The 26,632-nt window shown below is 52.2% G+C and overlaps 12 protein-coding genes across 12 annotated transcripts; 5 read left to right on the top strand and 7 right to left on the bottom strand.

Annotated features, from left to right (window-relative positions):
• Positions 1 to 278: 278 nt before the first annotated feature.
• On the top strand, positions 279 to 2,280 carry PG998_015075 (adenosylmethionine-8-amino-7-oxononanoate aminotransferase; the record flags this gene model as incomplete). Its single annotated transcript, XM_066881891.1, has 5 exons — positions 279 to 443; positions 574 to 829; positions 880 to 1,328; positions 1,397 to 1,710; positions 1,761 to 2,280. 5 exons carry the CDS (start codon positions 279 to 281, stop codon positions 2,278 to 2,280), a joined length of 1,704 nt encoding a protein of 567 aa, XP_066723089.1.
• A 246-nt stretch (positions 2,281 to 2,526) lies between these two features.
• Positions 2,527 to 3,947, bottom strand: PG998_015076 (uncharacterized protein; the record flags this gene model as incomplete). The annotated part of the gene is made up of 2 exons (XM_066881892.1): positions 2,527 to 3,222; positions 3,270 to 3,947. 2 exons carry the CDS (start codon positions 3,945 to 3,947, stop codon positions 2,527 to 2,529), a joined length of 1,374 nt encoding a protein of 457 aa, XP_066723090.1.
• A 6,136-nt stretch (positions 3,948 to 10,083) lies between these two features.
• Positions 10,084 to 11,996, top strand: PG998_015077 (uncharacterized protein; the record flags this gene model as incomplete). Its single annotated transcript, XM_066881893.1, has 6 exons — positions 10,084 to 10,099; positions 10,297 to 10,548; positions 10,716 to 10,788; positions 10,856 to 10,958; positions 11,080 to 11,397; positions 11,454 to 11,996. The coding sequence occupies 6 exons, from the start codon at positions 10,084 to 10,086 to the stop codon at positions 11,994 to 11,996; spliced, it is 1,305 nt and encodes a 434-aa protein (XP_066723091.1).
• Positions 11,997 to 12,061: 65 nt separating this feature from the next.
• On the bottom strand, positions 12,062 to 13,497 carry PG998_015078 (Protein BTN; the record flags this gene model as incomplete). Its single annotated transcript, XM_066881894.1, has 3 exons — positions 12,062 to 12,945; positions 13,010 to 13,294; positions 13,395 to 13,497. The coding sequence occupies 3 exons, from the start codon at positions 13,495 to 13,497 to the stop codon at positions 12,062 to 12,064; spliced, it is 1,272 nt and encodes a 423-aa protein (XP_066723092.1).
• Positions 13,498 to 14,347: 850 nt separating this feature from the next.
• On the bottom strand, positions 14,348 to 15,721 carry PG998_015079 (phosphatidate phosphatase APP1; the record flags this gene model as incomplete). Its single annotated transcript, XM_066881895.1, has 3 exons — positions 14,348 to 14,586; positions 14,650 to 15,012; positions 15,085 to 15,721. The coding sequence occupies 3 exons, from the start codon at positions 15,719 to 15,721 to the stop codon at positions 14,348 to 14,350; spliced, it is 1,239 nt and encodes a 412-aa protein (XP_066723093.1).
• A 1,357-nt stretch (positions 15,722 to 17,078) lies between these two features.
• On the bottom strand, positions 17,079 to 18,456 carry PG998_015080 (uncharacterized protein; the record flags this gene model as incomplete). The annotated part of the gene is made up of 4 exons (XM_066881896.1): positions 17,079 to 17,409; positions 17,450 to 17,911; positions 17,982 to 18,232; positions 18,304 to 18,456. 4 exons carry the CDS (start codon positions 18,454 to 18,456, stop codon positions 17,079 to 17,081), a joined length of 1,197 nt encoding a protein of 398 aa, XP_066723094.1.
• Positions 18,457 to 18,882: 426 nt separating this feature from the next.
• Positions 18,883 to 19,811, top strand: PG998_015081 (uncharacterized protein; the record flags this gene model as incomplete). The annotated part of the gene is made up of 3 exons (XM_066881897.1): positions 18,883 to 19,080; positions 19,127 to 19,517; positions 19,600 to 19,811. The coding sequence occupies 3 exons, from the start codon at positions 18,883 to 18,885 to the stop codon at positions 19,809 to 19,811; spliced, it is 801 nt and encodes a 266-aa protein (XP_066723095.1).
• A 21-nt stretch (positions 19,812 to 19,832) lies between these two features.
• On the top strand, positions 19,833 to 20,060 carry PG998_015082 (uncharacterized protein; the record flags this gene model as incomplete). The annotated part of the gene is made up of 1 exon (XM_066881898.1): positions 19,833 to 20,060. The coding sequence occupies one exon, from the start codon at positions 19,833 to 19,835 to the stop codon at positions 20,058 to 20,060; it is 228 nt and encodes a 75-aa protein (XP_066723096.1).
• A 1,193-nt stretch (positions 20,061 to 21,253) lies between these two features.
• On the top strand, positions 21,254 to 21,828 carry PG998_015083 (uncharacterized protein; the record flags this gene model as incomplete). Its single annotated transcript, XM_066881899.1, has 2 exons — positions 21,254 to 21,343; positions 21,535 to 21,828. The coding sequence occupies 2 exons, from the start codon at positions 21,254 to 21,256 to the stop codon at positions 21,826 to 21,828; spliced, it is 384 nt and encodes a 127-aa protein (XP_066723097.1).
• Positions 21,829 to 22,144: 316 nt separating this feature from the next.
• PG998_015084 (uncharacterized protein) lies at positions 22,145 to 22,787 on the bottom strand (the record flags this gene model as incomplete). Its single annotated transcript, XM_066881900.1, has 3 exons — positions 22,145 to 22,210; positions 22,277 to 22,456; positions 22,533 to 22,787. 3 exons carry the CDS (start codon positions 22,785 to 22,787, stop codon positions 22,145 to 22,147), a joined length of 501 nt encoding a protein of 166 aa, XP_066723098.1.
• Positions 22,788 to 23,764: 977 nt separating this feature from the next.
• Positions 23,765 to 24,903, bottom strand: PG998_015085 (uncharacterized protein; the record flags this gene model as incomplete). The annotated part of the gene is made up of 3 exons (XM_066881901.1): positions 23,765 to 24,155; positions 24,504 to 24,712; positions 24,763 to 24,903. 3 exons carry the CDS (start codon positions 24,901 to 24,903, stop codon positions 23,765 to 23,767), a joined length of 741 nt encoding a protein of 246 aa, XP_066723099.1.
• A 490-nt stretch (positions 24,904 to 25,393) lies between these two features.
• Positions 25,394 to 25,966, bottom strand: PG998_015086 (uncharacterized protein; the record flags this gene model as incomplete). Its single annotated transcript, XM_066881902.1, has 1 exon — positions 25,394 to 25,966. The coding sequence occupies one exon, from the start codon at positions 25,964 to 25,966 to the stop codon at positions 25,394 to 25,396; it is 573 nt and encodes a 190-aa protein (XP_066723100.1).
• Positions 25,967 to 26,632: the final 666 nt, after the last annotated feature.

Here is a 26,632-nt window from a genome sequence, read left to right on the forward strand (position 1 = left end):
CCCCGATAGCGGACGACGGGCTTTCGCTATAACGAAGCTGACATTGGATTGGCCAATATAGCCGAAGAACTAGTAGGAACAACCCCTTACTTCTCCGGCTTTTTCCGAATAGCTCACCGGCAGATAGTTTTGTCATATGAGTGAGTCTCCCTTCAGTCAGCTATTAGACATTGGGTTTGTTCCTTGAACTCACATAAACTGAGTCCATCCATCCTTAAACAGTATTTTAGGCAAAACCTACAGCTTCAGACTCTTCCTCTGTTTGACTCAGTGCGCCAATGGATGACTCTAAGACTTTGCACCGTCCCTCATATGATCTTGGGAACATACAGGGCGACTACCACAAAGCGGAGGTTGGTGATGGAGTCTACATGAGGCTTGAAAACAACAAGACTCGAGAGAAGTTCAGATCACTTGACTTTTGCGGCGGTGCAGCAGTATCAGTATGTTCCCATTCAGAATCATTTCCTACCCTCTTTTCTTCAGACAAGTTTAAGAGCACAGGGCAATGGCGTGTGAGGGATTATAACTTCCAGCTATTGAGGAAATTGCTCACCAGGCCCCTTCCTACAGTGCTTAGGAAATGGAGGCGAGAACGCCTCCGCCGAGTATGTTCGAGTCGTTGAAGCCGCGGCTGCCCAGATGCAGAAGCTGGCGTATGTGTCTCACACCACCTATCGGACCGATGTCAATTTCGATCTGTCCGAGTTACTGGTTCGGAATGCCAACAGATATCTTGTCTCCGACGAAGACACAAAGCAGCGGCGCTACAAGGAAATTGAGACCAGCGAAGCTTCCAAAATATCGCATGCTATCATCGTTAACTCAGGTGAGGTTGTGAATAAGTTTTAATCCAGGCTTTTGGCTAACACTGTGGAGGCTCCGAGGCCGCTGAGACAGCAATCAAAGCCGTGTGGCAGTACTGGCGTCAGCAAGGAAAGCCGTACAAAAGCAAGATACTATCCCGCGAGAGCTCATACCACGGCAATACTTTGGGAGCTTTAGCTTTGGGCGAATTTCCCTCCCGGCAAGACACTTACAAAGGATTAATAAAGCCGCGGACGCCGCTTACATTGGGATCCGAGTCATTGAGTGGTCATGATAGTAGGCGCAATCTGGGTTCCGGAACTAACGCCAACGAGATGCATGACGAGCCCTTGGAGATTCAGTATATCAAATTTGACAGGTATTATCCTTTTGGGGACAAACCAAAGAACGAAAGCGAGGACGAATACGTAGATCGGTTGATCAACAACCTTCAGAGGCTGATAAAGCTCCACGGAGCTGAGACTATTGCTGCTATCTGGATTGAGCCAGTTTCAGGTGCTGTAAGTCGCTCTATCTAGCAAACCCGGAGGCTTTGACCTGCCGCATTAACACGCGAACGAAACTATAGGCGCTGGGCTGTCAGCCAGCGGGACCTGGGTATCTCGCAAAAGTGAAGCGGCTCTGTCAGGACAACGATATACTCTTGGTTTACGACGAGGTCATGTGTGGTTTGGGCCGGATGGGCACCATGCATGCGTGGCATCACGACCAGGCCCAATTTGATGAACAAATGGGACAAAACGGAGTCTTATCGAATGAAAAGCAAGAACATCGCCTCCAGACCCTGGCTCCGGACATTCAGATGATCGGCAAGTGTCTTGCAGCTGGTGTTATGCCCGCCGCAGGCCTCCTTGTGAATAGGAGGGTCGCTAACGGCCTCGGGTGAGTTGAGCGAGGACTTATGCAGTATGATCACTAACCAGGCTTCGTAGTCCCAAATTTATTCATAGCTTCACATACCAAGCTCACCCAACTACCTGTGCCGCTGCCTTGGCAACGCAAATTGAAGTCCAGAGACTTTTTGAGGCTGGGAGGATTCAGAGACTCGCCGAATGCTTGGAGCGAGAGGTGAAAAAGCAACTTGGTCATTTGAGCAATGTAGCCAACATCCGTGGAAGGGGGCTATTCTGGGGTATAGAGCTTCAGCATGATGATGGAGGGGCATGGGCACATGATGTTGCGGCGGAGCTTGTCTCCTTTGGGGAAGATGACTATTTTGTTCAAAGAGATGCGTGCATCAGGTTTTACGCCAGCGCGTGGAGACTTCGACGGCACGAAGGGCCGGAGAGGAAGGGCGACCACATCATGTTGTCGCCGGCATTCACCTTTACAGAAGAAGGCATCATCGACGCAATCACGAAGCTGTCCGACGTCGTGAGGCGATATTTTGAGAATAGTGTGCACATTTCACATCACAGAGCTGCGGTTGCCAAGGGAGCTTTTGTTCCGTAAGGCGATGAGGGGCGTCCTGGTTGGAGTTCACTTTCATTTCTAAAGAAAACCCAATATTATTTATACAGTATCTCGGTAGTAAAAACTCTTGATCATACATGTGAGAGGTTCCTTTACTCAACTTTGAAATCACCGCGTGACGATGCAGTCTTTCAGCAAAACCACCATGGAGAATTAAATTTCGCGATAGCACTAGGTAGATTGACAAAATCCATATTTAATGATTCCACATTAGTTTAAGTTGGTCTACTGGGAAAACCTATCATAAACATCGAGATGCAAGCCCTCGATTGTCGCAAATGGATCCTCTAGCAGCTTCTGTGTGATGGCCTCGAAAATCTCACCATACGCCTCGACTTTCCGCTGTGCGCCACCAAAACAAGCGTCTAGACCACCTTGCAGTCCTCCCCCCAGGTGAATCCCGATCTTCTGTCGCCAAACGGCAGATTTTGGCATGTGTTGTTCCATCGCGGCTCTGAAAAAGGCTTTTTCACGGCCATTGCGGACCTTGCAATGAGGGTGAATGTCCACCGCCGTTTCGATCACGTCTCTGTGCCAGAAGGGATGGCATAATCTTTTATTACATGCCCGGGCAACACCATCTGTCAGCTCGCAGATATGACGTGCGCCATCGGCCTCTGAGATGATGCTCTCTGTCAGGACTTCTGCTTCGTCAGAGTCGGGCGGCACACCCAGTAGCAGAGGATCAGCGCCGTAGCCGGTAAGAACGGTGCGCTCCTTGATCTTTCCAGAACGCATCACTGCGGATACTATGAGGGACACGTCGACTTGAAGGCGCCCTGCTGTTCCAAGGGCACGCATCGAAGCCGGGATTGCTGCCAGGATCTCGGCAGCAGAAAGCTCGATACGAACGAGATTGATGCCGAGAAAGTCTGCAAGCTCCTGGGCCTCTGCGTGCTCATTCCCCAGGGAGAGCCAGCACTGTACGCTGTGACACGTTTTCCTATGCGTACTGCCAAGGTGGTTACGGCTCCCGAATCAATGCCGCCGGATAGCAGAGTAGCGACCTCAGTTTCGCCTTCGGTCACGGCTGCCACGCCTGTTTGTAGTGCCCCGACGAGCTTCAGACCAGCTTCATCGAAATCTGTGATTTGCGGTCGAAGAACGACGAATAAAGGGTCATACAGCTCCTGTATACTGAACTGCCAGCCACTGCTAGGGTCCCGAATTTCCATGTAAGAATGTGCTGGTAGTTGTGATATCCCAATGAAGCTCGTCGTGCTATCCCGGTTGAGCGTCGTAGGGTTAATGGTTCCAGTGGGCATTTTCCATTGAGAACGTGCCATATTGAGTGAGAAGACATCCGTCCCAATTGCCCAAGCCCGGAGAGTGGTGTTCCTTGTCATATACAATGGCGGATTGTTCATGACACCCGTTTTTACACGGATCATATCATCGTTCACATCCATATCAGTTGCCCATTCGGGAAGCAATGCGTGTTTCTCCCCATTGGACGGGTCATTGGACAGGGGCGCTTGCTCTTGGCTATCGGGTAGAATGAAGCCATTGCCGAAGATATGGATCCCAGCTGAAGTTTCAGCAAGCTGGGCCTTTTGGAAGCAGGGAATGAATGTGTTGGTAACAAGTAGCCACGGTGCTTCGCCATCGCATCTTCCTCGACTTAAGCTTTCCTGAATTATTCCCATGGCGATATTAGATTGATTGACGTTATCGAGACACGATTTAAGCGTTTAAATGAGTTCTTATGATCGCAGGAACATCTCGAGTGTCAGAATTGACCTAATTATCTAAGGATCTGCAGTGAAAACAAGCCGAAAAACCCAATATATATAAGGGACCCATCGGAGCATTGTGGACCGGTCTAATATGCCTGTGCCGTAATAGCACATTAGATCAAACATGAATGCTGAACGTGGGGTACCTTTTTAGTAATAGAAGAGCTTTATAGACCAGTACTATGTGGAATCGAGCCGGATGTTCCGGGAAAACTATAACCATATCGACTCTTGCGGCACTTTCGGACATAAACATGTGGATGTATGATAGGGATAAATTCAACTGAAGCTCTTGAAGTTGGACATATTTAACACGGAAGCCTTTTCGGTCCGGTAGGAGTTACGTTAGCCCCCCCCAATTTGGACCGGAGGGAAGGAGCTCTAGTAACCGAACGTTCACCGCTCTTTTTTACAGGCAGCTATTTACATAGCCGAGAAACGGAATTCCGCAGGTTACGGGGCCGCAGACTAGATTATCCTTTAAATTCGTAGCGGGCTGGGTCTCCTTAATGTAACCTTAAATGTAGAATAGATAGTTGTTATTTGTTGGGAAACGTGGGGGGAGAGGGGGGAGAGGGGGGGATAAAGTTCAACCTTGGACGCATTCGTTCTTAAGGGTAACCCCGTGTACTATTATGCCAAACGTTATCGGAGGGGCCGAGTACTGCTGACAACACCTTCAATTTCCGTACCAGTTGGGAGCGTTAAAGCGAAGTCGGAGACGTCAAGTGTAGATGGAAGGCTGAATAGCCGAAGCTTACAACCGTACATGAATTCTAAATGCAGATGGTGCCTGGCTCTACACAGTGAAAATAGAAATTGGGTACATAATGATTATTATTATACCGGCTCGTGTCTAGCAAAGAGAACACTTTCCTGAATTTTACATGGGGTTTCCTGTCTTCGGTAGCTGACCTGGTATGCTGTCTAGATAGACATGCATCCATTCTGTTGGAAGAATGTATAGAAGGGCCTTCTGCCGCTCGAAAATAAGATTTTCGCCACCTAGTTACTAACACATGGATTATACAGGAACCTGTTAGTGCAATATTTTCAGAGACAGTGAGGCTTCATGCTGCGTAATGTATCCTTTGAAGGCTAATGAAACGTGGAGTATAAGCACCTTCTACGGGAAGATACGGTTCACGGTAAAACCATCTTCCAGCCCAGCCAAGTGTATAAGAATTAAATTGTCTCCTAGTTAACTGATCCAACCTAACTAACCCAACCATCCTTACCATCCTCACCATCCTCACCATCCTCACCATCCTCACCATCCTCACCATCCTCACCATCCTCACCATCCTCACCATCCTCACCATCCTCACCATCCTCACCATCCTCACCATCATGAACTCATCCTGGCTAGAGTATAGCCCTTTCGATGCACTCGGTCTTGACCCGGCCAATTACGACCCACCAGCTATTCAAAAAGCGTTCCGAATCTCCGTACTGCATTGCCACCCCGATCGCCGTGGTGAACAAGTGCCACACAACAGATGGCCTACCATTGACCATGTACGAACTTCTAGGGATTTCCTTCTTTCCACCGAAGGATGCGAAAGCTTTTACCAGGATTATCCAAGATCATTTTTCCCTGTCGGCTGCAATGTAGGCGACCCCATAGCCTACAGCATTGTTGACAAGACTGGATTCATCACATGTCCCTACTGCTACATGGTCACTAAAACCACATCAGAGGCCGATCATCTGAACAACTCGCACCACTTGCGAAATTGCACTCTTTGCGAATCTCATATACCTATTAGTGGTATTGATGAACATTGCCAAGCTGAGCATATCTGCCAAATATGTTGGGGGGAGGTTGTGAGTGTGGCTGAACATACGATCGATGTGCATACCTGTGGACATTGCAACTCCGTGCTTGATGATCCCCAGAAACACTTACAGATGCAAGCTTGTTTTCTCTGCCAAGCGAAAGAGATTAAGGTTTTGATGCCCGCTTGTTTACTGCAGAATCATCTCACTTCCCATCATGAATTGCAACTATGCCGAAGGTGCAAGCCCGAGAGGGAAGGGTTTGCCAACCATGTTGCCAAGTATCATGAGTGGATCGAGTGCCCAAAATGCGAAACAATTATCGCGAGTGGGACCCTCTTTTCACACATGAAGCAAAAGGATCGTTGGCGAAGGTGCCCGGATTGCCCCGATCTCGAGTCAGAGTTCAAGAGGAGTCACATCGAACTTTATCACCTAGAGAAGCACTGTGACGAATGCGATATAACTCTAGCGTCTACGATCTTCGAATACCACCTTACCACGGTTCACTTCTGGGTAAAATGCGATGATTGCGGCAAAGTGCTGAGGCAGGAGGAACTTGATATACATCGCCAGGTGGTACATAACGTCCAAACATGCCCCGTACCAGCCTGTTTCGAGGTCCTTGCCGAAACTCGACTTGCGCAACACATTATTGATTCTCATTCGAAGAAGACCTGTCCATTATGTCGTCACTCTACGGTGGACCTAGTTCCACACATAACGGATCATTTAGTCGGCGGTTCTTTTGATTCAGTAACACATCCTATTGCCGAGTCATCATCCATTGCCCAAGAGAAAGAGGAAGAGATAATCCGTTGCCGTTCTTGCCGTTTTCGAGGATCTCGTCCCGAGGTAGGCTCACATACGAAGAGCGCTCATAAGTAAGTACTCAGACCATGTATAAATATGTTAGCTTACAAAATACTAGAAAACGAGGAAAGTCTGATAAGGTCCAATGTGAGCATTGTAATCAGACGTGGCCACCAAACAATATACGGCGTCACGAGGAATCATGTAAAAAGCGCAAACTAGGAAAGTAAGAACTAGGTTAGCAATAGTAAGAAACCGTACAGTCTAGTACAGCTTCCTAATAAGATTGCCAAGCAAGATACTAGTTAAAGAGAAAGCCGATACTCAAGTACAGGGCAAGATACGAAAAGTTAGATCTAATGATCGAACTAACTTTGTCCTAGAAGACACAATTGTACTCTAAAGCGGAATTGTATTGAGGCTGTGTTGGCTTTTTCCGCCATTACTGGGGTATATTCATATATGCCCCCTATGGGATGATGTTATGCCTGAATATGTGCGAAACCCTAGTCAATTGTATAGCGGCTTGTCTATGATATTCTCTAGCCAAGGAACAAGTCGCACTACATCACATGCATGCTAATCTCGCTTCCTCTGCGCGTAATGGATCTACCACTCTGTGACAAGGGCAGTAAGGGCTTGATTCTGATTCAACTAATAATTGCTTGCGGCACTTCTAGGGGCTCTGATCTGATCTGCTTTTTCTCTCCTTCTAGGAGGGTGACTTGCCTGACTTATATACACCTTATCTGGCATCCTTTAGGTCCCTGTTTGTTCCTTAGCCGCCGTATCCCTTCAGGAATGTGGTTATCCGCTGGTCCGGTGTGTGTCTTTACTTGCTTGATATGCATGTGACAATTGAGCCTTCGCTGCCTGATAGCAAAGAACATCGAGCAAACACAAAGCTATCAAGTGGCTGATTTCTTGATAGATTGAGAAAGTACAGCAACAGAAGGGTGGGTGGGCGTGAGCAATGGCGAGGTACCTTTCTTCAAACATTACCTGGACCAGACCTTTGCAGCGCTTGGTACCTCGGGAAACAGTCTTTTACACCATTCTATAAGCCACATAGAAGGGGGCCTGGTTTTCGAAAACCCTTCCGACCTGAGCGAGTAGGAACTCGATGCTCACACCGTCAACACCCAAGGAAACTTCGAGAGCAACGGTGAGGTAAGTAGCCTGAGCGAGCTAGTGGAATATCGTCCCCATTTGAGCAGAGGCCGACGAGAATATGTGTCAGGAGCACAAATGTACTCTTCTATTGATGTTACCGAGGGCATCTTCATTGCCGACAAATCCAAGACAGTCCAGTCCAGTATGAAGGATATGTTCGGCACTAATAGCTGGAACGAGGTAACGAGTGCCTTACAGGCCACGAACAAGAAACTGACGCACTTTCAAAGGGTCATCCCTTCCCTATTCTTCCCAACGTCTACTTGTACCCGATGCTGATATTCCATGACAATAGTAGAGCGATGTTGTCTTCGCATAATGGGTAAGTTTCTGCATCTGGCACGCCAACATTGTCGGCATCATCCTCATTATTAATCAAATCCACAGATAGATGCCTGTGCCACAAAATCGGGCCATGTACGCAACCTGAACTACTTTATCCGGTCTTGAATTACGAACAAAGAGACGGTGGAGATAGTGAACCAGGCCGTAATCAACAAGTTCGGTCCATCCCCAACGATCGGCAAGTGGAACACCGGTCGTCTGTCCTTCGCGCAGGGAGAGGAAGGGTTTGACTCTATCCTGGGAAGCCCGAACGGCCGTGGTTGCGCCTGGTTCCTGATCTCGCATAAGGGAGCATTGGGCGAGAGGACTATCACGTAAATCGAAGTGTTTACTGGCGTTCTTGCCTATACTGTTGTAGGCACCACATATAATGAAGAAATAGTACAAGCCTCGAAGCTTTTTCTTTTATTCCACGTACAAGATGTCTGAGCGGCGGATGCGGTGGGATGGCCACCATTCTTCCCAGCTATTTTCTTTTGCTTCCAGGCTCGATGGTTCTGCTCTCAAGTGTATCTGGACTGGATTCCGAGAGTTGTCGTGGTTTGTCTCCTCCAATCCTGTTGCTATTAGCTTAGTCACTTATTTCGCTAGTTTTACATAAAATAGATAATAAAAGAATAGATAAAACTAGTTAATTAACCCTAGGTATAAAGGTAAAGTTTATAAAAGAAGTTTTTATCTAAGCCTTATATAAAGAGGACCTTTTTATTAAAAAATATAATTCTTATAATTATAAAATAATATATAAATATATATTTCCATATTATTATAAATAAATGAAATTTAACTTTATTACTAAAATAAATATATTTTAAAGTAATTATCTTAAAAGAGTTAAAAGTTAAATTAGTATTTTTAACTATAATAAAGGTATTAATTTTAATAATTTAAAATTAAATAGTTATTATATCTTATTAATAGTTAATTTTAATCTTATATTTAGGTATATATATATTTAAGCTTTTAATATATTTTTAACTAAAGTAAATAATATTATAATATTTAATTATAAAGTATATATTTATATTTATTATTAAATACTCCTTTTATAGAAAGTTATAATTAATGTAAAATATTTAAAAAACTTTTTTAATTATTAAGAAATTTCGATATTGCTTTCTTTTATATAATCTTTTATACCTATAAATTTACCTTTAGATATAAGATCTAGTATTGAATACTAGAGTAATTTACTCAATTTCGGAAAGCTGCTTAAGGGACTCAGGCTTAGTTTAGGTTCGCTCAGCCGGCTTTGTCATGAGCTCTTTTAAAGCAGCGCGCTGCTCAGGTCTAATGACGGAAACGGAAGTGGAGAAATCCAGATTGATGTGGTCTAATAGCCTGTTACGGGCGGACATTTGTCTCCAAGGGCGCTCGCAACGCCCCTTCTTTAACAGATAATCCAGAACGTTGCGACGACTACAACGACGAGTATCTGCTCAGATATCCTGTTTGCCACCTGCATATGGTCACGGACGCAAACAGGCCTCGGCTGCCGCTGAGTGTGCGCAGCATGCCAGCATATCCAGTTCCGTCGGGATAAGCCACGTGCATTCACACGCTGTCGTTTATTACGCCATTGACCAGCCAACAGACCTGCGTCATGTGTTCGTCCCATCGTTTCCCCACGGGGCAGCAACCACGATACCGAAGCGTTGTGGTATTGCCGGTCACCCGATCCGTACCACTCTTATGACGAAACGTGCAGGTACCATTAGGGACGTGCAAAAGTCTATTGTGGGATGATCAAGGCAGGAAAACCTGGAATGTTGTCACGAAACCTGTCGCATAGATATCGTTTTACTTTCGCCTCATTTTTCGTCAACTTGACTTCCTTCACGATCTTTGCTATCTTTTTCCTTTATTATAAGCCTATCATCCAAACCTCCAGAACTCCCGTCCTGATAACATCAAACACGAGTGACATCTTCGAAGAATGGCCTGGGCACGATGTCGTCATAACAAACCGCAACGCCACCAGCCTTATTAGCAACTGCAAGCTTTCCGGGGACGCTGCGCCCGCCCGCTGGAACGTTCTGTCTGCCTACCACAACAAGAAGGAGAGAACGAAGAAGAAGAAGAGGCAGAAGAGCGCCAAGAAACGAAGAGAAAAAAAGGAAAGGAAGAAGGGAAGAAGAAAAGCAAGCAGGCAAACAGACGAGCGATGCGTTTCCCCCGCCGTCCGTGACCGCGACGTGGCCGCGGCCCAACTACGTCGACCCGCCGACGCGCGGCCCGGCGCTGCTCATCACGGAGCTGACGACGCTGTCGCTGGCGCTGGTCTGCCTGGCGCTGCGGCTCTGGGTGCGGGTGCGCCAGCTGCACAAGGCCTGGTGGGACGACTGGGTCATGGTGGTCGCGGGCGTCTGCTGCGCGGGCACCACGGTCGATGTCATCTTGGGTGAGTGGCGGTTCTCTTACTGCTCCCCCTCTCCCCTATCCCAGCGAAGCGCTTGTACGTGTGAGAGTGACAAAGAATACGGAGCTGGAATACGATACGAGAAAAAAAGACTCCCTACCCATCTGAAAATGACTTGAGCTGATGATCACCCTCCCCAAAAATCACAGCCACCCAGCTCTTCGGTTGGGACCGCCACGTCTGGGACGTGCCCTTCTGGATGCTGGTGCAGGGCCGCAAGGTGTCGGCCGCGGGCCAGGCCTTCTTCGTCTTCGCGTCGGGGGCTCGGCAAGCTGTCCATCCTGCTCAGCTACCTGCGCATCGCCCTGCGGGGCACCCTGTTCCTGCGCCTGACCTGGGCCGCCATCGCCGCCAACGTCCTCATCATGGCCGTCTTCTTCATCTTGCTCTGGGTGCAGTGTAGGTGAGTACATGGACCTCGTTTCTAGTTCTAATCACCACTCCCTGCCCATGCCCCCCCTTTTCAATGCCATTAAGGAGTAAACAGAAAGCTAACTCCCCCTCCCCCTGCAGCCCCCCTCCAGTTACTGGAACCTCCTCCGCACCGAACAAGACTGCATCTCCGAAGTCCCCGGCCTGATGAGCCAGACCATCCTGACCGTCCTGCTCGACCTCGCCGTCTACGTGCTGCCGATGCCCACGCTCTACCGCCTGAGCCTGCCCGTGCGCCAGCGCGTCGGCCTCATGGTGCTGTTCGGCCTCGGCGGCGTCGTCGTCGTCGCGGGCTGCATGCGCACCTACTGGGTGCACCACGTCGAGCTCGAGACGTACGACGTCACCTGGGAGGGCTGGGAGCTCTGGATCTGGGCCGCCGTCGAGGCCAACCTCGGCGTCCTCTGCGGCTGCGCCCCCATCCTGCGCTCCTCGTCTCCGACGGCGGCGAGAAGTACCTGCAGCGCACCACCCAGGCCCCCAAGGACGACTTCTCGGGCTGGTCCGCGCACACCACCAACACGACGGCCAACAACGGCGGCGGCGTGGGCATGCTGTTGGGGTGGTCCGGGGGCAAGACGAAGAAAAAGCAAAACAGGAGAGGGAGGGGGACGGCCGGCGCCGACAAGAGTACGACGATGGGGTCCGCGACGTCGGGCATGGTGGGCGGGAAGCCGTACTTCGAACTGGTGCGGATGGAGGCCGGGACGGCGCGGAACTCGGAGGCCCCCAGTGATCGGATCGGCTCCCAACGGCACCTGTACGAACCGCAGGATGATGACACCAGCCAAGAGTCACTACATCTGCCACGTCAAGTACCCGACGAGGAAGCAGGGGCGAGTCCAGACTACCCACAGTTCGCGAGGTACTCCGGGTCATTGCAGCACGTTTACGAATACGAAGTCGTGGGTCCCAGCAGTCCGCGGGTGGATAGACGTTCGGAGGCATGGCCACTAGGCCCATTTTCATTCGAGCGAAGGGCATCGTGGCAAATGTAAATTGTGAAATGTGTTTATTCGTTTCTGGCAGTTGTTGGAGCCCTTTACATATCATAGTAGTTTCTTTATCCAACCTTGATCCGCTTGCACCAGTCTCTACCCTGGTTGACTTGGTAATTACACAGCCAGGGCTCAATGCTCATGCCTACGAAGCCCGCGAGACAGATGCCAGCGCTGTCGCTGACGCTGGTGGCGCCGAGGCTGAACTCACGCTCCGCGGAGGGCACATTCTCCATGATCTCGGCAAAGGTATTGACGTAGACGGCGCCGCCCAGCAGGCCCTCCCAGAAGATCACGAGGAACACGATGTAGACACTGGGGATGAAGAAGAAGAGCGCATGCAGGGTCAGAATCACGAGGTTGACGACCTGCAGGATCGAAGGCAGGTACAGATGAGGGATGCGGATGAAGGCAATGGAGGACCGCGAGATGAAGACGCCCAGCTGGTAGAGGAACCCGTAGAAGGGATAGAAGGCCCGGAACTCGCTGAATGGCGATCGCTCCAGAGGGAACAGCAAAGTGGGCGCAACACCCTGGTTGATACTGTACTCAGCCACGTAGACGAGGAGCAGAGGCAGCATGTAGGGGAAGAACAGGGACTTAGCACGACGCAGATTGGCATTGAATTTCGCCGTCGCGTTGTCTTTCGTCCCGGAGAAAGCAGTGGCCGCCACAGCGGGCCCAGGTGCCAACAGGCCGGACGCTGCGTTATCAGCGGGTAGTTCGTCCACGTCGTCCTGCTCGAGGTCCTGCTCGGGCAACGTCTGGTAATCCTTCCTCGCCGTGCCCTCGCGCAGCGGCCCGCGCGGCAGGATGACGAAGAAGCTGACGAGCATGATGACGGGCAGGAAAGCCGAGGCCAGCAAGCTGTTGCGGACGCTGAACGCGAACCAGTCGGTGAGGGCGACGTAGAGCCCCGCGCCGACGAGCCCCCGCGGCGCCGGTGCCGCTGCCCCAGGCCGCGAGGCTCATGTGTCCGTAGTAGTGGGTCAGCCCCAAAAAGCTGAGCTCGCCGCCGCCGCTGGTGAGGCTGGCGACGACGACGCCGGCCATCTTGATGCCGACGGAGCGGTCGGGCGGCGTGAGGGCGATGAGCAGCATGCCGGCCGAGGAGCCGGCGACGAAGCAGAGGATGCGGACGGCGTAGGGGACGCGGTGGATAAAGTAGGGCGCGATCAGTTTCGTGAAGAAGGACGGCAGCACGTCGGCGAGGAGCACGACGCCCTTCGGCACGTCAGAGCCGACGAGGTCTTGGGCGGCGGAGAGGATGATGACGTAGAGGACGTTGTTGATCAGGCCTGTGGACGGGGGTGGTGACACCACCAGCTGTTAGCAAACGGCTCTCCTCGGGGATGCAGTGCAGATCGAAGTTCTAGGAATGGAGGGCGGGCTCCGTACCAAACAGCCAGAACGCGATGAGAACCGACGTGTCGGATTTACGAAAGATGGCAGACAGTCGGGCCCGGTACAATGCCCAGGACGACGAGGGCGAGCCAGGCATTGGTAGGAGTCCAGACGATGCCGGAGACCGACTCATTCTGGATGTCGATGTCGCGCGCAGCCCACCTCTTTCAATCTCCAGCGCTTTCGCCTTGTTGCCTAGGTATTTCGAAGTAATGGTTGAGTTGTCGTCCAGAGGCCACGCGACTGACTGGGGGGATCTGTGAGTGTTTAGGGGCCCAGGTGGTTCTGGTCAGGAGGTCGGAATGATGTCGGAAGCACGCGACGTTCAGCGCCGGTGATGCATGTGCGTGGCGTAGCGCAAAGGCCCATGTCATTGGAGCTTGTGGGGTTTGGGGAAGCTCAGGTGCCTATCGCCTATTTTTAGGGGCATGCAGCCTTGTGGACGAATCTCCAGTAGTGGGGGGCCCTGTAGGTTACGGGCTGAGCCGGTCGGCTCTTCCACTAACCAAGTGTGAACTATCATTTTCTAGGTCAAGAAAATAATACAAGCATCGTGGGATGGGCCGCTCCTTGGTTTAATGTGGTTGTTGAAGTCGTACATAGTTGCACATAAGACCAGTTTAATACTGATTGCATATTTTGTGCCCTCAACAGACCATCATGCCACGTTAACTAACGCATGAGCTGCTCGTCAGACTGTATCCTATGATTGCGAACATTCTCTTTAATATGGGTAGTTGCATGCATGTGAGTATTGGAGATGCTCAACAGGTGTATTGCCAAAATGGAATGGGAAAAAATACTCGTTATTGAAGTCTCGTAAGATAAACCGACCGACACCCAAGACAAGACTTGGCCACGCCTAGACCGCTAAACGCCGAACGCCCTGCTTGAACTACGCAAGCCACGACCCCCTGGCAATGAAATCGACGGCAACGTTCTTCCTCCTAGGATTCCGAAGCCATCATTTTCTGGATGATGGCTTTGCACTCGGCCGCGTCCTCGAACACGTGCCACCTCTCTCTCGGCACGTCCTTGAACGCCTTCTCGAACCGTTCCGGCTCGTTCTTGGCCTCGATCCCGAGAGCCGCGATATCTGTCACCTTGCGGATGAGGATCAGCTTAACCCAACCCGGATACTTCCTGTACATCTTGCCGTAGGACTCGGGGTCCGCTTGTGTGGAATCTGTCATGCGACATTAGTAACTGGGAAAGGTATGCTGCTCGTCCACGCCAGAGTTTCTCTTACCGCCAATGCACATGAACTTCCTGTTGGGGAGCCAGTCGTGGATCTTGGTCATCCGATCCGTCTTGTACTGTTCGGTACCCAACGTGACGCTCGACAGCAGCCCAGGAAGCGACATCCAGCTCGAGTCTCGCAGGACGATGGTACCATGGGGGTAGTGCTTCTCGCGGAAATCGCGCAGGAAGGGGTATAGGTTGTAGGGCGACGCCGACAGGTAGAAGAAGGGCGACGACTCCTTGATGAGCGACGCGATGAATTTGTAGAGCTCGGGCATGCCGGGGCACGGCTGGGGCGTATCGATGAAGGTGGAGCGCAGGATACCGATCGGGTCGCTCGTCATGGTGATCTTGATCGTGTCATCGATGTCTAGTTTGTTGGTTTCATGGTCAGTACTTGGTCCAACACGGCAGGGTACGTTTTGCGATCTGTTCAACTCACCAGAAATGACACTCCAGCCCTCGGGCTCGGCAAAGAACGTCTTCATCATGAGGACACCGTTGGCGCCGTCTGGGACCTGCGCAAACGACGGGGCGATATTCGGGTGGTCGCCGCTCTTCTCTGCGGGCTTGACGTCGCTGCTGATGCCGTTGCGACCTCCGGGGCCCAGCTTGAGGAGGTTGCTGCCCGCCTGGAGAGCCTTGACCTGTGTGCCTGGGCGGATGTCCTGGATGAACGGCTGGATGCGCTCCTCGATGGTGGCGTAGCTCGCGTCGTTCTCGCCGAGGTCGAGCTTCCGGGCGATGGACGACACAGCGTCGACCACTTTGCAGGACGGCTCCTGCTCGAGGACGGCGGTGACGAACTCGGCCTCCCACTGGCCGGACTGCGGGTTCTTGTAGGCCGTGTTGTCCAGCATCCATACTGTGTCGTCGGCCGCCACTTGCCGCGGGAGGGGATTCCGGGAGCCGAGATACGACAGGATGTCACCGAGTTTGCCGTTGGCGGACAAGGTGGAGGACCTTGGCTTGACTGTTGTTTTCGTAAAGACGGGCAGGTCGGCCTCGGCCTTGTCGAAGCCGCGCTCTTTTCTCGTGCGTCGCTGCATGTCGTCGGAAATGGCGAATGAGGCCGCCATGTTGACTAGCTCGGAACCTGCGTTTATGCTGTGAATGTTATATAGACACGCCAAGCTGAGCGTGTAGTGGTGAGGCAAGGCAAGGCAATGTCAGAGAGTTCTGCCTAGCGGGCGCGTGATCAAGTCAAGAGTCGCACGGAGGTGGGCAGTATCACAAGACGAATGACGGGGCGCATAAGGATGGGCAAGCAAATGAGTGGAATGGGGCGTTGGGGGTTAATATGTTATGTATTGCAGTCGACTGAAACGCAGAGTGGACGACCAAACATTCAGCCCTGCCCTGCCCGCAAGCAACCGGGCTGGCTGAGGTGGTCCTTACATCACCAACCACACTGGGGTCGTCAGCAAAGCGGCTAGGCTGCTGAAGAAGACGCTTTCAGCTCCGCGCGGTCAGCGATCAGCGATCAGCGGTTGTGGCGGTGTCCCGGGGCAGCAGACCGCGAAGAATGACTCCATAGCCAAGGCTTGGTATTGCTCTGGGTGGTACTGTTCTTATGTCATTCCGCATTAGGTCAGCCTACCTTGGCTGCTTAGGGTGTGGTCTGGCATGAATGCAGGAACTTGGCCTCTCGTTAAAGTGTTTGGAGGGTGGAATCCGTCAAAGTCCATCTGCCGTGATTGATGACGATGAAACAAAGATGGTGCGCAAATAGCGAAGGGGATCTCCACCAGGTTCTTACCGGGGGCCTCAACCACACCCCTCCACCTCTGTGGCGCTGTGGCTTGCTTTTTGGCTAACCATCCTGTGTGCGGTGTGCTTGCCACAGCTGAAGTCAATTGCGCACCTCTGAGCCAAGGCTCCATCGTCTCCTCCTACTTTAGACCAGGAGAACCAAACACCAACCACAAAGCCCCTTAGATGCATGAGTGATATCAATTATGAACGACAGCCGTTGATTACGCGAATGCCATGATGTTTCTACCCCGCACTCGGCGCTTGCTTGCCATCAGCATGTTGCACCACGCTGCTCATTCGTCCATCGACGACACTCCCACCCGAATCTGCATATTAATCTTAGGACGAGCCAACATGGCTGTAAGCGATATATAGCTGATATAAACGCTGCTCATACTATTTATACTATCGTGGCCTTAATTCTTCTATATTAATACTTATATTAACTTATAATATCTTTAATCATTTAAGTCATAATTTATTATTTTAAATTATCCTTTTTATACCCCCTTTTAAATATAAAGGTATAAAAGGTATTCTTTTTATAAATTTATATCATTTTTTATATACATAAGTATTACTTTAAATAATGTATAATGTATATAAAAGGAATAATGTAAAGTTATAATACGCGAGGTATATATAGATACCTAGATCGATCGTACGAAGACTGAGATGGCCCTAATACGCCTTCCTGGCAATTATTATCGCATCGTCAAATTTGGTAAACTTCCTGATCTCTTGTATAGCGAGACCTGCGCGAGACAGCAGATCCCTCCAGTGTGACTCCCGTCTCTCCATGGCGTCAAACATTACCTTCATGGCCAGACTGAGAGCAGCCGTGTACTCGACCCTGGGCGCATCGGGGGGTGGCTTTGCGTCCGGCAGCACCTTGTCGTCAATCAGGATCACACTGTGGTTGCCCATGGCCCCAATATGCGCCTTGAGAATCGTGATGCAGACGTCGTCGTCGTAGTTGTCATGATCTGGCGGAAATAGTAGGCTCGTGCATCTTTCATCGGGCAGTCGTTCTGCATCAAAGTGTCTCAAACTGGTAAAGATCGACGTTGAACTCACTTTTCACCGGCTGTTCCCTCACGAAGTCATGCCCCATCTTCTCCACCCCCTCAACCTGGAGAGCCCGCTCGAGAACTTGGGGCTTGTCTTGGAGTATCATCTTGCCGGTCATATCGGGCCAAGCTCTTCTCAGCCCAGCGCACAGGCTTCCGTTGCCGCCACCAACGTCGACGAACATGACGTCTGTAGACTCGGCGTCACAGCCCAGCTCGGTCTTGAAGTCGAGCACATCGAGCCAGGTGGGGAGACTGGCGAACTGTGCCTCCATAAAGCGGTGGAAGGCTGCCTGGCTAGTCGGGTGCGTCTCCATCCACGTATAGAAGTCCTCGTCCGTGTGCTGGCCAAGCTGAAAAGCTGTCAGCGTAGAGCCCCGTGGCTCCTTCAGGGCTCGGTGTAATGCCGTGAAGCCGGGTAAACAATTGTCGTGGCTTCTCACACTGCGTTAGCATCACAAAACGGATAGACGCGTTTCTGAGCACAACTGAACCACGGCGATGATTAACGTACAAATGCGTGACGGCATCACCGAAAAGTGGTACCAGGAGCAGACGTGACATGGGGGTTGGCAGGTACCGGTGCGATTCGGTTTGCACGGCCATGCCCTGAGTGCAGAGGTAGTCCATGATAGACTCCAGAATCCGCGGCTCGAGACCACTGGCTTGGGAAATGGTATCAAGGTCTACAGAGTCTTGGCCTGCCGCGAGCGTAGAAAACACATGGCAGTCCTGTCCAATCCGGGCTGCAACCAATGGCAAAGGCTGTATTTTGTAAGCAACCGCATCCGATCCCGGGAGCCAATATGAAGAAGTCTGGTACTTGCCGAGTATACGAGCCGCTGCATGGTCTCAAAAGGGGCCTCGAGAACGTTGGAGGCTAGGCGGCCAAGTCGCTTGATCTCATGTCGTTGCTCTTCTGTCCCGTATGAATCTGGTGTTCCCACTAGCAGCTTCAGCTGGTCGATTAGAAGTTGAGGATTGGCCATAACTGACTTGATAAGCATCTATGTGAACGTATTCGATATTTGAGGGGAAATAGAGATTGGACGTTGCACAGAACTGGACAGATCACTGTCATCTGTGCAAATAGCCAGGGCCCGACCAGATCTGATGGCTTGTGGAACCGCCCCGCCGCATGCCATTTGGCTGGGAACTCATGGCTGGGATGTTTGCTACTATACGCCATGTATACTGCTTTTGGGTTGGTTCGCCGCGCCCTTCCCAGCCCGTCGGGTCGGCTGTGGAGGGAGGCATTATAACCCTTGCCGCTCGCGGGCCCAACAAGATTAAACAGGCTTGCAGGTTTTGCGGACCTCGGTCGAGAATTTGAAGAACCCCCTATGCGTGCAACCCTATTCGTTTTTCTCAAAGGGTTTTCCTTACTTTCTCCAATGTGAATTATCATCATCACCATGACACACGCCAGCGAGCAAGTCAGAGAGTATGGAAGCGATTCCGGACCGAGGACAGGCAATCATATGGATGACATGGCTATTGACAGCTTTGGCTTCCATCACGGTAGCTCTCCGAATGAATTTTCGCGCAAGAGTGAAGCTGTTTGGCTGGGACGACTTCTTCATGGTCATGTCAATGGTAATCTCCACACTCCTGTAACTACCTACCGTCGAAGTGGCCCGGCTGACGTCCACCGCAAAGCTCTGTTTCTTTGGCTGGAGCATCACTCTCACTCTGTACGCCCTTCGAGGCGGCACTCGACACATCTGGCACGTTATGCTGTTGGGAGACGACAATCTTGCGACAGTCCAGCTCCTCAACTGGACTAGTCAGGTATTTGGCATCATGGGCGTCGCGGCGGGCAAGATATCTGTGTCTTCCTTACTACTTGCTATCATTCGACAGACGGAGATGCGCTGGCAGCGAACCTATCTGTGGGTCGTCACCATCACGCTGGCGAGTGTGATCGCTTTTTCGTGCTCCATCCTCACTTTTGCCCAGTGCAACCCGCCCAGGAGACTTTGGGACCAACGAGTTGACGGACGTTGTATCAACCCACATGTCATGTCAGGGTTTGGTACTTTCACAGGCTGTAAGCGCCATACGGATTGGAGTTTGCAGCCAATAGGGTACCAAATATCACAATTTGGCAACAGTGCTAACGATTCCTCCAGCCTTCAACACTTTTGCCGACGCAAGCCTTGCCATCATTCATATAACGATATTCTGGTCGCTACCAAACAGGACCGCCGAACGTACCCAGCTCAGCATTTTTTTCCTTCTCAACATTCTCACCTCCATCTGCTCGGGCATCAAGACCCAGTACCTCGCCGCGCTGGCGAACCGCGACGATTTGACATGGGCCATGTTCGAGGTCTTCGCGTAGGTGACGGCCGAGCTCTTCTTGATGATCGTGTGCGACACCGTGCCGACGCTGTATCCGCTGATGCGGGGCTTGCGGTCGGTCGTCTCTCGGCTGGGCAGCAAGTGGTCGGAGGCACGCTCTGACCCGGCCTTGGCGTTGGATCTGCGCTCTAGGGAGACGGTAGGACGCGAGCTTCCGACGATTGGTCGGGTCAAGGTTCGGTCCCAACCCGGGAGTAGCACGTCCCAGCGAAAGCTTCTGCTGGGTTGACTTGGCAATGTGAGCCCACAGAACCAGGCACAATAGCGAAGAGCGCCAAGTCAGGGGAGTTGCCGTATGAGAGCTGTGTGACAAGCATGTACTCGACCCAAGGAGTCTGTTATAATCTTGTTACTATCTCCCCTCATCTTGCCATGGCTTTGAGTGCAATTCTGCCCTGAATATTCGATCTCAGGTCTTGTATAAGAAAACATCAGCTAATTTCGAGAAGATATCGTTGTCACTAACATAGCCGAGCCAATCCAGGTTATCTCTTGACTCAGGACGGTTCCTCGCGGTTACTATCTCCCGGAAGCCTGTTATGTAGTGATTCAGCACTGAACACTATCTATCCTGTGGAAATTACATCTAACCATCCAGCCAGACCGGAACCCGCGGGGTCGTCTGATAGACCAGGCCAGAGCGTACACAGACCCTGCATTAGTCCCGTCCTTGCGACGATGATCGGACCGCCCTGCAGGCCATCGAGAGGCTTTCGCAGTTCGCTTCAACTATAATTGTCCGGACCTGAAGGCCAGGGATTTAGCACTTGGGGCTGGGCCAAGCTGGCCCTCGTTTTCGTATACTCTACGCGGAGAACTCCGCGCACTGGATGCCGTTTCTGATAGGTGCGCCTTTGCCCTCAAACTCAAATGGGCATATGATGAGAGCATCAGCTCCAACCTGAATTTGCCTACGACGAGGGGGCTGCAAGATTCCGCGCCCGTTTCCCGCCGCCCCTCCTTCTTCCCTGTACGAACTCGGGCTGAGCCACGGCTCCTGCTGCTGCCACGTGAAGGGCAACCGATGCGAAGACGAGGTCGACGCGGGACTTGCCGTGGGCCACACAGCTGCTCGGGGCGGCTGGGCGACTCAACGGCAAGGCACGCATTGCCCCTTAGCGAGTCACAAGCACCGCTCATGATTTCATGATGGGCGCCGGGGGTTGCCCGCGCCAATGGTTGTGCCGAATGCAGGAACAACAAGGCGATTTCTCTATTTCGTTCTAATATGACTCTCGCATATGCGCTACGATACTCATTGCATATTTAAGCGGCTCGTGATCCTCCCGACCATGCCTGTATCATCCTCCTCACTTTGTTCCACGTACCACCGCGCTGCAGCACACAAGTCGATCACTTATACAAACACTAATTGGCATTAAATACCTGCACTCCCTTCTATCTAGCTCTCTGACCCTCACGATGAACAAGTTCCTCATCACAGCTCTCCTCTTGGCCGCCAACGCCAGCGCCCTAGCAGTTCCGCGCAATGACGCAGCCGGGGGCGACGAGGTGTACCATCTGCACAGCAACCAGCCCCTGCAGTAGGGCCAGAACAACGTGGCCAACAGCCCCATCCACGATACCCGAGACGTCGGTGGCTCGCAGCCTGCTGCCGACGCTAGCCTGTGTGAGCATGTCCCACCACCCGGCGCCTCGTCGTTTCTTCCCGGTGCAAGACTAACATGCCACCCCTGGTCTAGGGAAGGGCAAAGGCGGCAGTGGATACGGTGGAGGCGGAGGAGGAGGCGGCGGAGGTGGTGCCGGTGGCGGAAGTGGGTATGCTGGAGGCTCCGGCAGTGTCTGCGTCGGCGGGTCCGGGTCAATTGGCGGAGGGGGGTACGGTGCTGGCGGCGGAGGCGGTGGCGGCGGTGGCTATGGTGGCGGATATTAGAAGGACCGGGTCGAAGCCGAATCGCGTGTCCGGGAACCAATTTTTAATCGACACAGTTGGTCTTGCAGGGTTCGAGTATTTCGCCATGGTTTGGAATCCATAGTGGTTATTTGGCTTACATACGAAGGAAATCACAACTGATAGGCTGGGCCTCGACACATTGAATAATACTTCACTAACTCTTCACCAACCATGGATGTAGCACAGCGGCGACCCCCAGAATGTATTTAATACTTCCTTGATCCGATAGGACGGACCCACCGTCCCTATATTCAAGAGATGATCCTCTGCTGCATCTCTATCACTTGATTTCGGCTTCTGCTTCGGAGCCAGCTGTTCAAGATACGCAATGACTTTTATTTCCTACAAGGGCAATCTGCCAAAACACATCCAATAGCATAACACGTGCAATGAAGCCATCACAGGTTTGTCGTGTCCAACTTGAAGCACTTGTCCGCAGACGGGAGCTTCTCGTTCATGTCCCACTGCATATGCAGAGCTTGTGGTTAGAAACAGAACATATCGACCCAGAGCATCATGGGGGTACTTACGTGCTCGTGGACGCAGCCGTCCACCCATCGCCATCGGTCTACAGTGGAGTACCGCGCGTAGGACATGTTGGTGCTGGCCTCGTAGCACCACGCGCTGTTGGCCGCGGACCCGGCGGGGTTTCCGCTGCAGAACAGGGGCCAGATGACGGCGGGACCACTTCCGTAGCCGGGGTGGTGTTGCTGTCGTTCGTATTGCGGTTAGTGTCGCGCACGAATGTATATACAGCAGTCCAAGAACTATGGGGAGATGTCTTACGATATAAGAACTGTCGATGTACGAGAACATAGCGGCAGGGTCGCCGTCCACTACGAATGCCTTGTAGAACTTGTAGGCACGCTCGGCCGTCTGCTCCGCAGTCACGCTGGGGTCGGGCTTGCAGAGAGCAGGAGGTGCTTTCAGGCTGCACAAGTTTTCCCCTCGCGCGAGAAGAGCATCGTGGCCAGCTGGGGCAGCAAGGCCGAGGGTCGGCGCCAAGACGGCGGTGGAGAGGGCGGCAATGAAGGAGCGCATTTTAGCGTATATCTAAAGCGACAAGATGGAGCGAGGAATGTAAGCGGGAGAGGGTGCCGGGTAGCAAGGCCCTTTCGGTTCGTGGGCGATGCGGCTATTTTATGCATAGATCTATCTAGGTGAGGCAACCAACTGCCGGCGACTCATGTTGATTGCAGTGTGGAGAAAACGTGGCCCAGAATGGCAGGTTACAACCCGGGAAATTAAATACTATAAGTCGATGCAGATATTGGCATGGAAGAATCAAGGCCACGATGGGATGGACTTGGGGAGCGGGGAAGGGTCTTGGCAAAGTTCTTGGGTCTGAAACGGTACTGCTAAGCGTGCCACTTTTATTGCGATCGCTACGGAAAACCGTCTGCTATTTTCATTTGTCCTCCTCAAACGGCACATTATACAGCATCCTCTTAGCAAGGGTCCTCCTACTCAAGTCCGCATTGGATTTTGGCGGTAGGGGCATGTCCCTGGGCCACTCGACTTGAGTCTTCCGGGAAGTGTTTCGCTTAGGCGGACGCGGTCTAAACTGTTGGTCAGTCAGATAACGACTGTCGGGAGGATGTGCAGCTGGACTACGCCGTAAGGCTGCTAGTAAAGGACACGCGGAAACTGACTTAGACGGAGCTTTAATAGCGAGAATTATGGTTATATAATAAAAGGTACTTATATAATTAATAGTATACTCGATAATATCTATAATAAGTCTAAATAACTTAAGTAATAAACTTTAAAATAACCTATTAAAATGAATAAATATTATAATTTAACTACAGACGCCTACCCCGGCCTTCACCCTCTGTTGCCAGTACTGGGAAGGCCAGATCGATGCCGCCGCCAACTACCAACAGCAGCTCACCGTCAGGTCGCTGTTTCGGCAGTCTCTACAGAGGCTCGTGGTCTTCGCCGACGCCAACGTCGACACGCAGCCGTATCTGTTACTGGACATGGCCGACACGCGCTGGATGCCCGAGGACTTCGAGTTACAAGACTACGTCCGCGTGATGCGCAAAGGAAAGTACGCCGACTGCCAGGAAGCCAACGAAGACCTCTGCGGGCTCGTGGCCGGACTGAAGGAAACCACCATGGAGACTGTCAGGGGGCTGTTCCGGCAGCAGGCATTTTTCATCTCCCAGTTCATGCGGGACCACACCTGCTTCGCTGAATGGCCCGAGGTGGTCGCCCTCGATACCGAACGCACGCGCCTCGTGATCCAGGAGCTCCAGCAGCAGGCGCCCCAGCACTGCCCGCCCGCCGCCCACTTCTGGCTCGACAAGAGGGACGCCCTCCTGGAGAAGCAGACCCTGCAGGCCCTCCAACTCACGAGCTGGCAGCAGCGGGCCCTCCTCTCTGGCGCAGCGGACGTCCTCGCCCCTGAACAAGCCGAGCAGTTTCGGTGCAACTTTTGCCCGGAGCTCGAGGCAGATGCCTACCGTGATTTATCGGTCTACACAACCATGCCTGTGACGCCCAGTCAACTTGGAAACCCTACCATCCACCGCCAATTTACGAGCTTGTTCAACCTGTTCGGTACCGTGGACCAGCCGTTCGTCAAAGCCCCTACGCCGACGCCGCTTGATACGATGTCACCGCAGAATATGAAGTCACTACCTGCCCCTCCCTACAGCCGCGACGGGCTGATGTCTCCCAGGAAGAGGAAGAACATCTTCGCTGGCGAGGTGCACGTTCCCACCAAACTAGACGGCAGCGCCGCTGGGCGACCTGTCAAGGCCCCGAAGCTCCTCAGCAGGGTCGATCTCTCCGAGCAGCTCACGATGCTGCAGTCCCATGTCGATGCCACGTCCGACCAACTCGCGGCGACCCAGTCCACCATGGACACGCGCTTCCAGGCGTCGGATGAGCAAGCTCGAGCGACCGAGGCTAGATTCGACACCCGTATCCAGGAGACTCTGGCGAAGCACAAGGAGGACCTGTTTCAGGCGCTACGTACGCACCAGGAGACCACCAGCACGCAGCTCACAGCGCTGCAGTCCCACGTGGACACCCAACACCAGGCGCTGTTGGCCTTGTCCCGATAGGCGGACCTAAAGCGCGAGGCCTCTCTCCAGGAGGTCGAGTCGCAACACAAAGAACTCGCCAGCAAGCTTGCCAAGCAGTACATGGCCAGCCTTTTACGAGCTGGATGGTTCTATATCGACTGCCTCGGGGGTCCAGAAGAGCCTCTTAGCGCGGACGAGCACGCACTAGAGCTGACTACAGATCGATACCCTGAGCTGCCGGAGCACCATGTTGTGGAGACGCTCAACCACCTCAGCGTCTAACTGCATCGACAGCCTCTTCGACGGCGGCTGGGCTCGCACTTGTAGTGAATCATATCCCAATCTCAAGCGCTATTTTCATTCTGCACACATAAGAATAGAACAATCTTAGCAAAGCGTTAAGTGGTAGCAACCTATTAAGGAGTATATGCTTAGGCATTAATGAGGTATATATATTTCTCGATTAACTCGGAACATTTAGGCTTATTCTAAAGCCTACTTCCGCCGTTGCTGTGTTATAACGCCGACCGTCCTGTGTATCTTACGCGCAATCTCCTCTGTGGACCGGCCCCTGACCTTGTATGCTTATAGTTGTCGTTTTTCCTGCGCAGACTATGGGCGGCGGGCCGAGGCAGCCCTCCTCACAGGAACCGGTAAATCAGGGCCCGACGTATAGCCGTCTGGATCTGGGTCCGGTTTAAAGTCGAGCAGCTCATGATGAACCCGTCTCTTCGAGGGTAAACGTCTCTGCGGGGTCCGATCCTGCAGGTCTGGGCGCTGGGACAGCTCGTTTATAATCCGGGGTACCGCTTCTATAGCTGCCTTCTTTATAGCACCTACTAGTAACTTTTCGAACTCATTACGCCACGCCGGCGGCATGTGTCGGGGTAATAATAGGTCGCCCAGTTGTAACCGCCGACAGGATACGACGTCTTCTGTGTCTTCTTCTACGTACTCGATAAGATCTTTGTCAAGATCCTCGAGCTCCTTAAGCTCCTCGAGCTCCTCTTCAAGCCCTTCTGCGGGGTCGTCCTCGAGTATGCCTCCTTCTGTAGGCCTGCTGCCTAGACTGGGTCCAGGCGTTGGGGCACTCGAGCCTATTAGGGCATCTTCGCCGAGACCGATGCCGGAGTCGTCCACACCACTCTTATCTGTTGTGTCCTCCCAACTCTTATCTTTGTCCATATCACTAGCATCATCACAGCGATGCACTGGGCTTTCGTAGCCGACAGCTGGCCCAATGCTCTTCGTCAACCACGTATGTTTAGGCGAGTGCAAAATGCGACAGTCGCTGCAGCTATTGACGCTACAATCTTGGCACTCGTCACGATTGCATGCGAGTGTCTCCTCGCACAAAAGCATGAGTATTCGCAATCGATCGCTTGTATTGGGCTGCCTGGTCGGTGTCGCAGAAGTCGCAGAGCTCGTCCCGGGCAGTGGACAGAGCTCGGCCACTGCCACGCGCTTCGAGCGCCTTGGGCGAGATGGAAGCCGCCTGGCCTTCGGAATTGTCTGGAACGATGCTGTGTCGAGATTCCTTTGAGCCGCGAACATGGTATCGCTTGAAACAGTGCATGCGGGTTTAGGTGGGCCTGCCAAGCTTCGCTTTCCAATTCGGGTAATGTAGACCTTCGAGGGGGGTTGCATTCAATTTTCTGTCACACCTACGCCACTCAAGCTTATCATTCTTCCTCCCTTCCTTTTTTCTAGCCTAATCTGCTCCGATTTCATCTAATTGGTTGACTTCTTCGCACCCACTCCAGGGCCGTGACGTTTATAATAACATTACTATTACATATATTATTGATCATGAGGATGTTCCCGCCACGCCGCTATCGATCGGCGAATAGA

Source organism: Apiospora kogelbergensis, assembly GCF_038363985.1.
Source record: "Apiospora kogelbergensis strain CBS 113332 chromosome Unknown utg000019l_segment0_segment0, whole genome shotgun sequence".
Classification (NCBI taxonomy): Eukaryota; Fungi; Ascomycota; class Sordariomycetes; order Amphisphaeriales; family Apiosporaceae; genus Apiospora; species Apiospora kogelbergensis.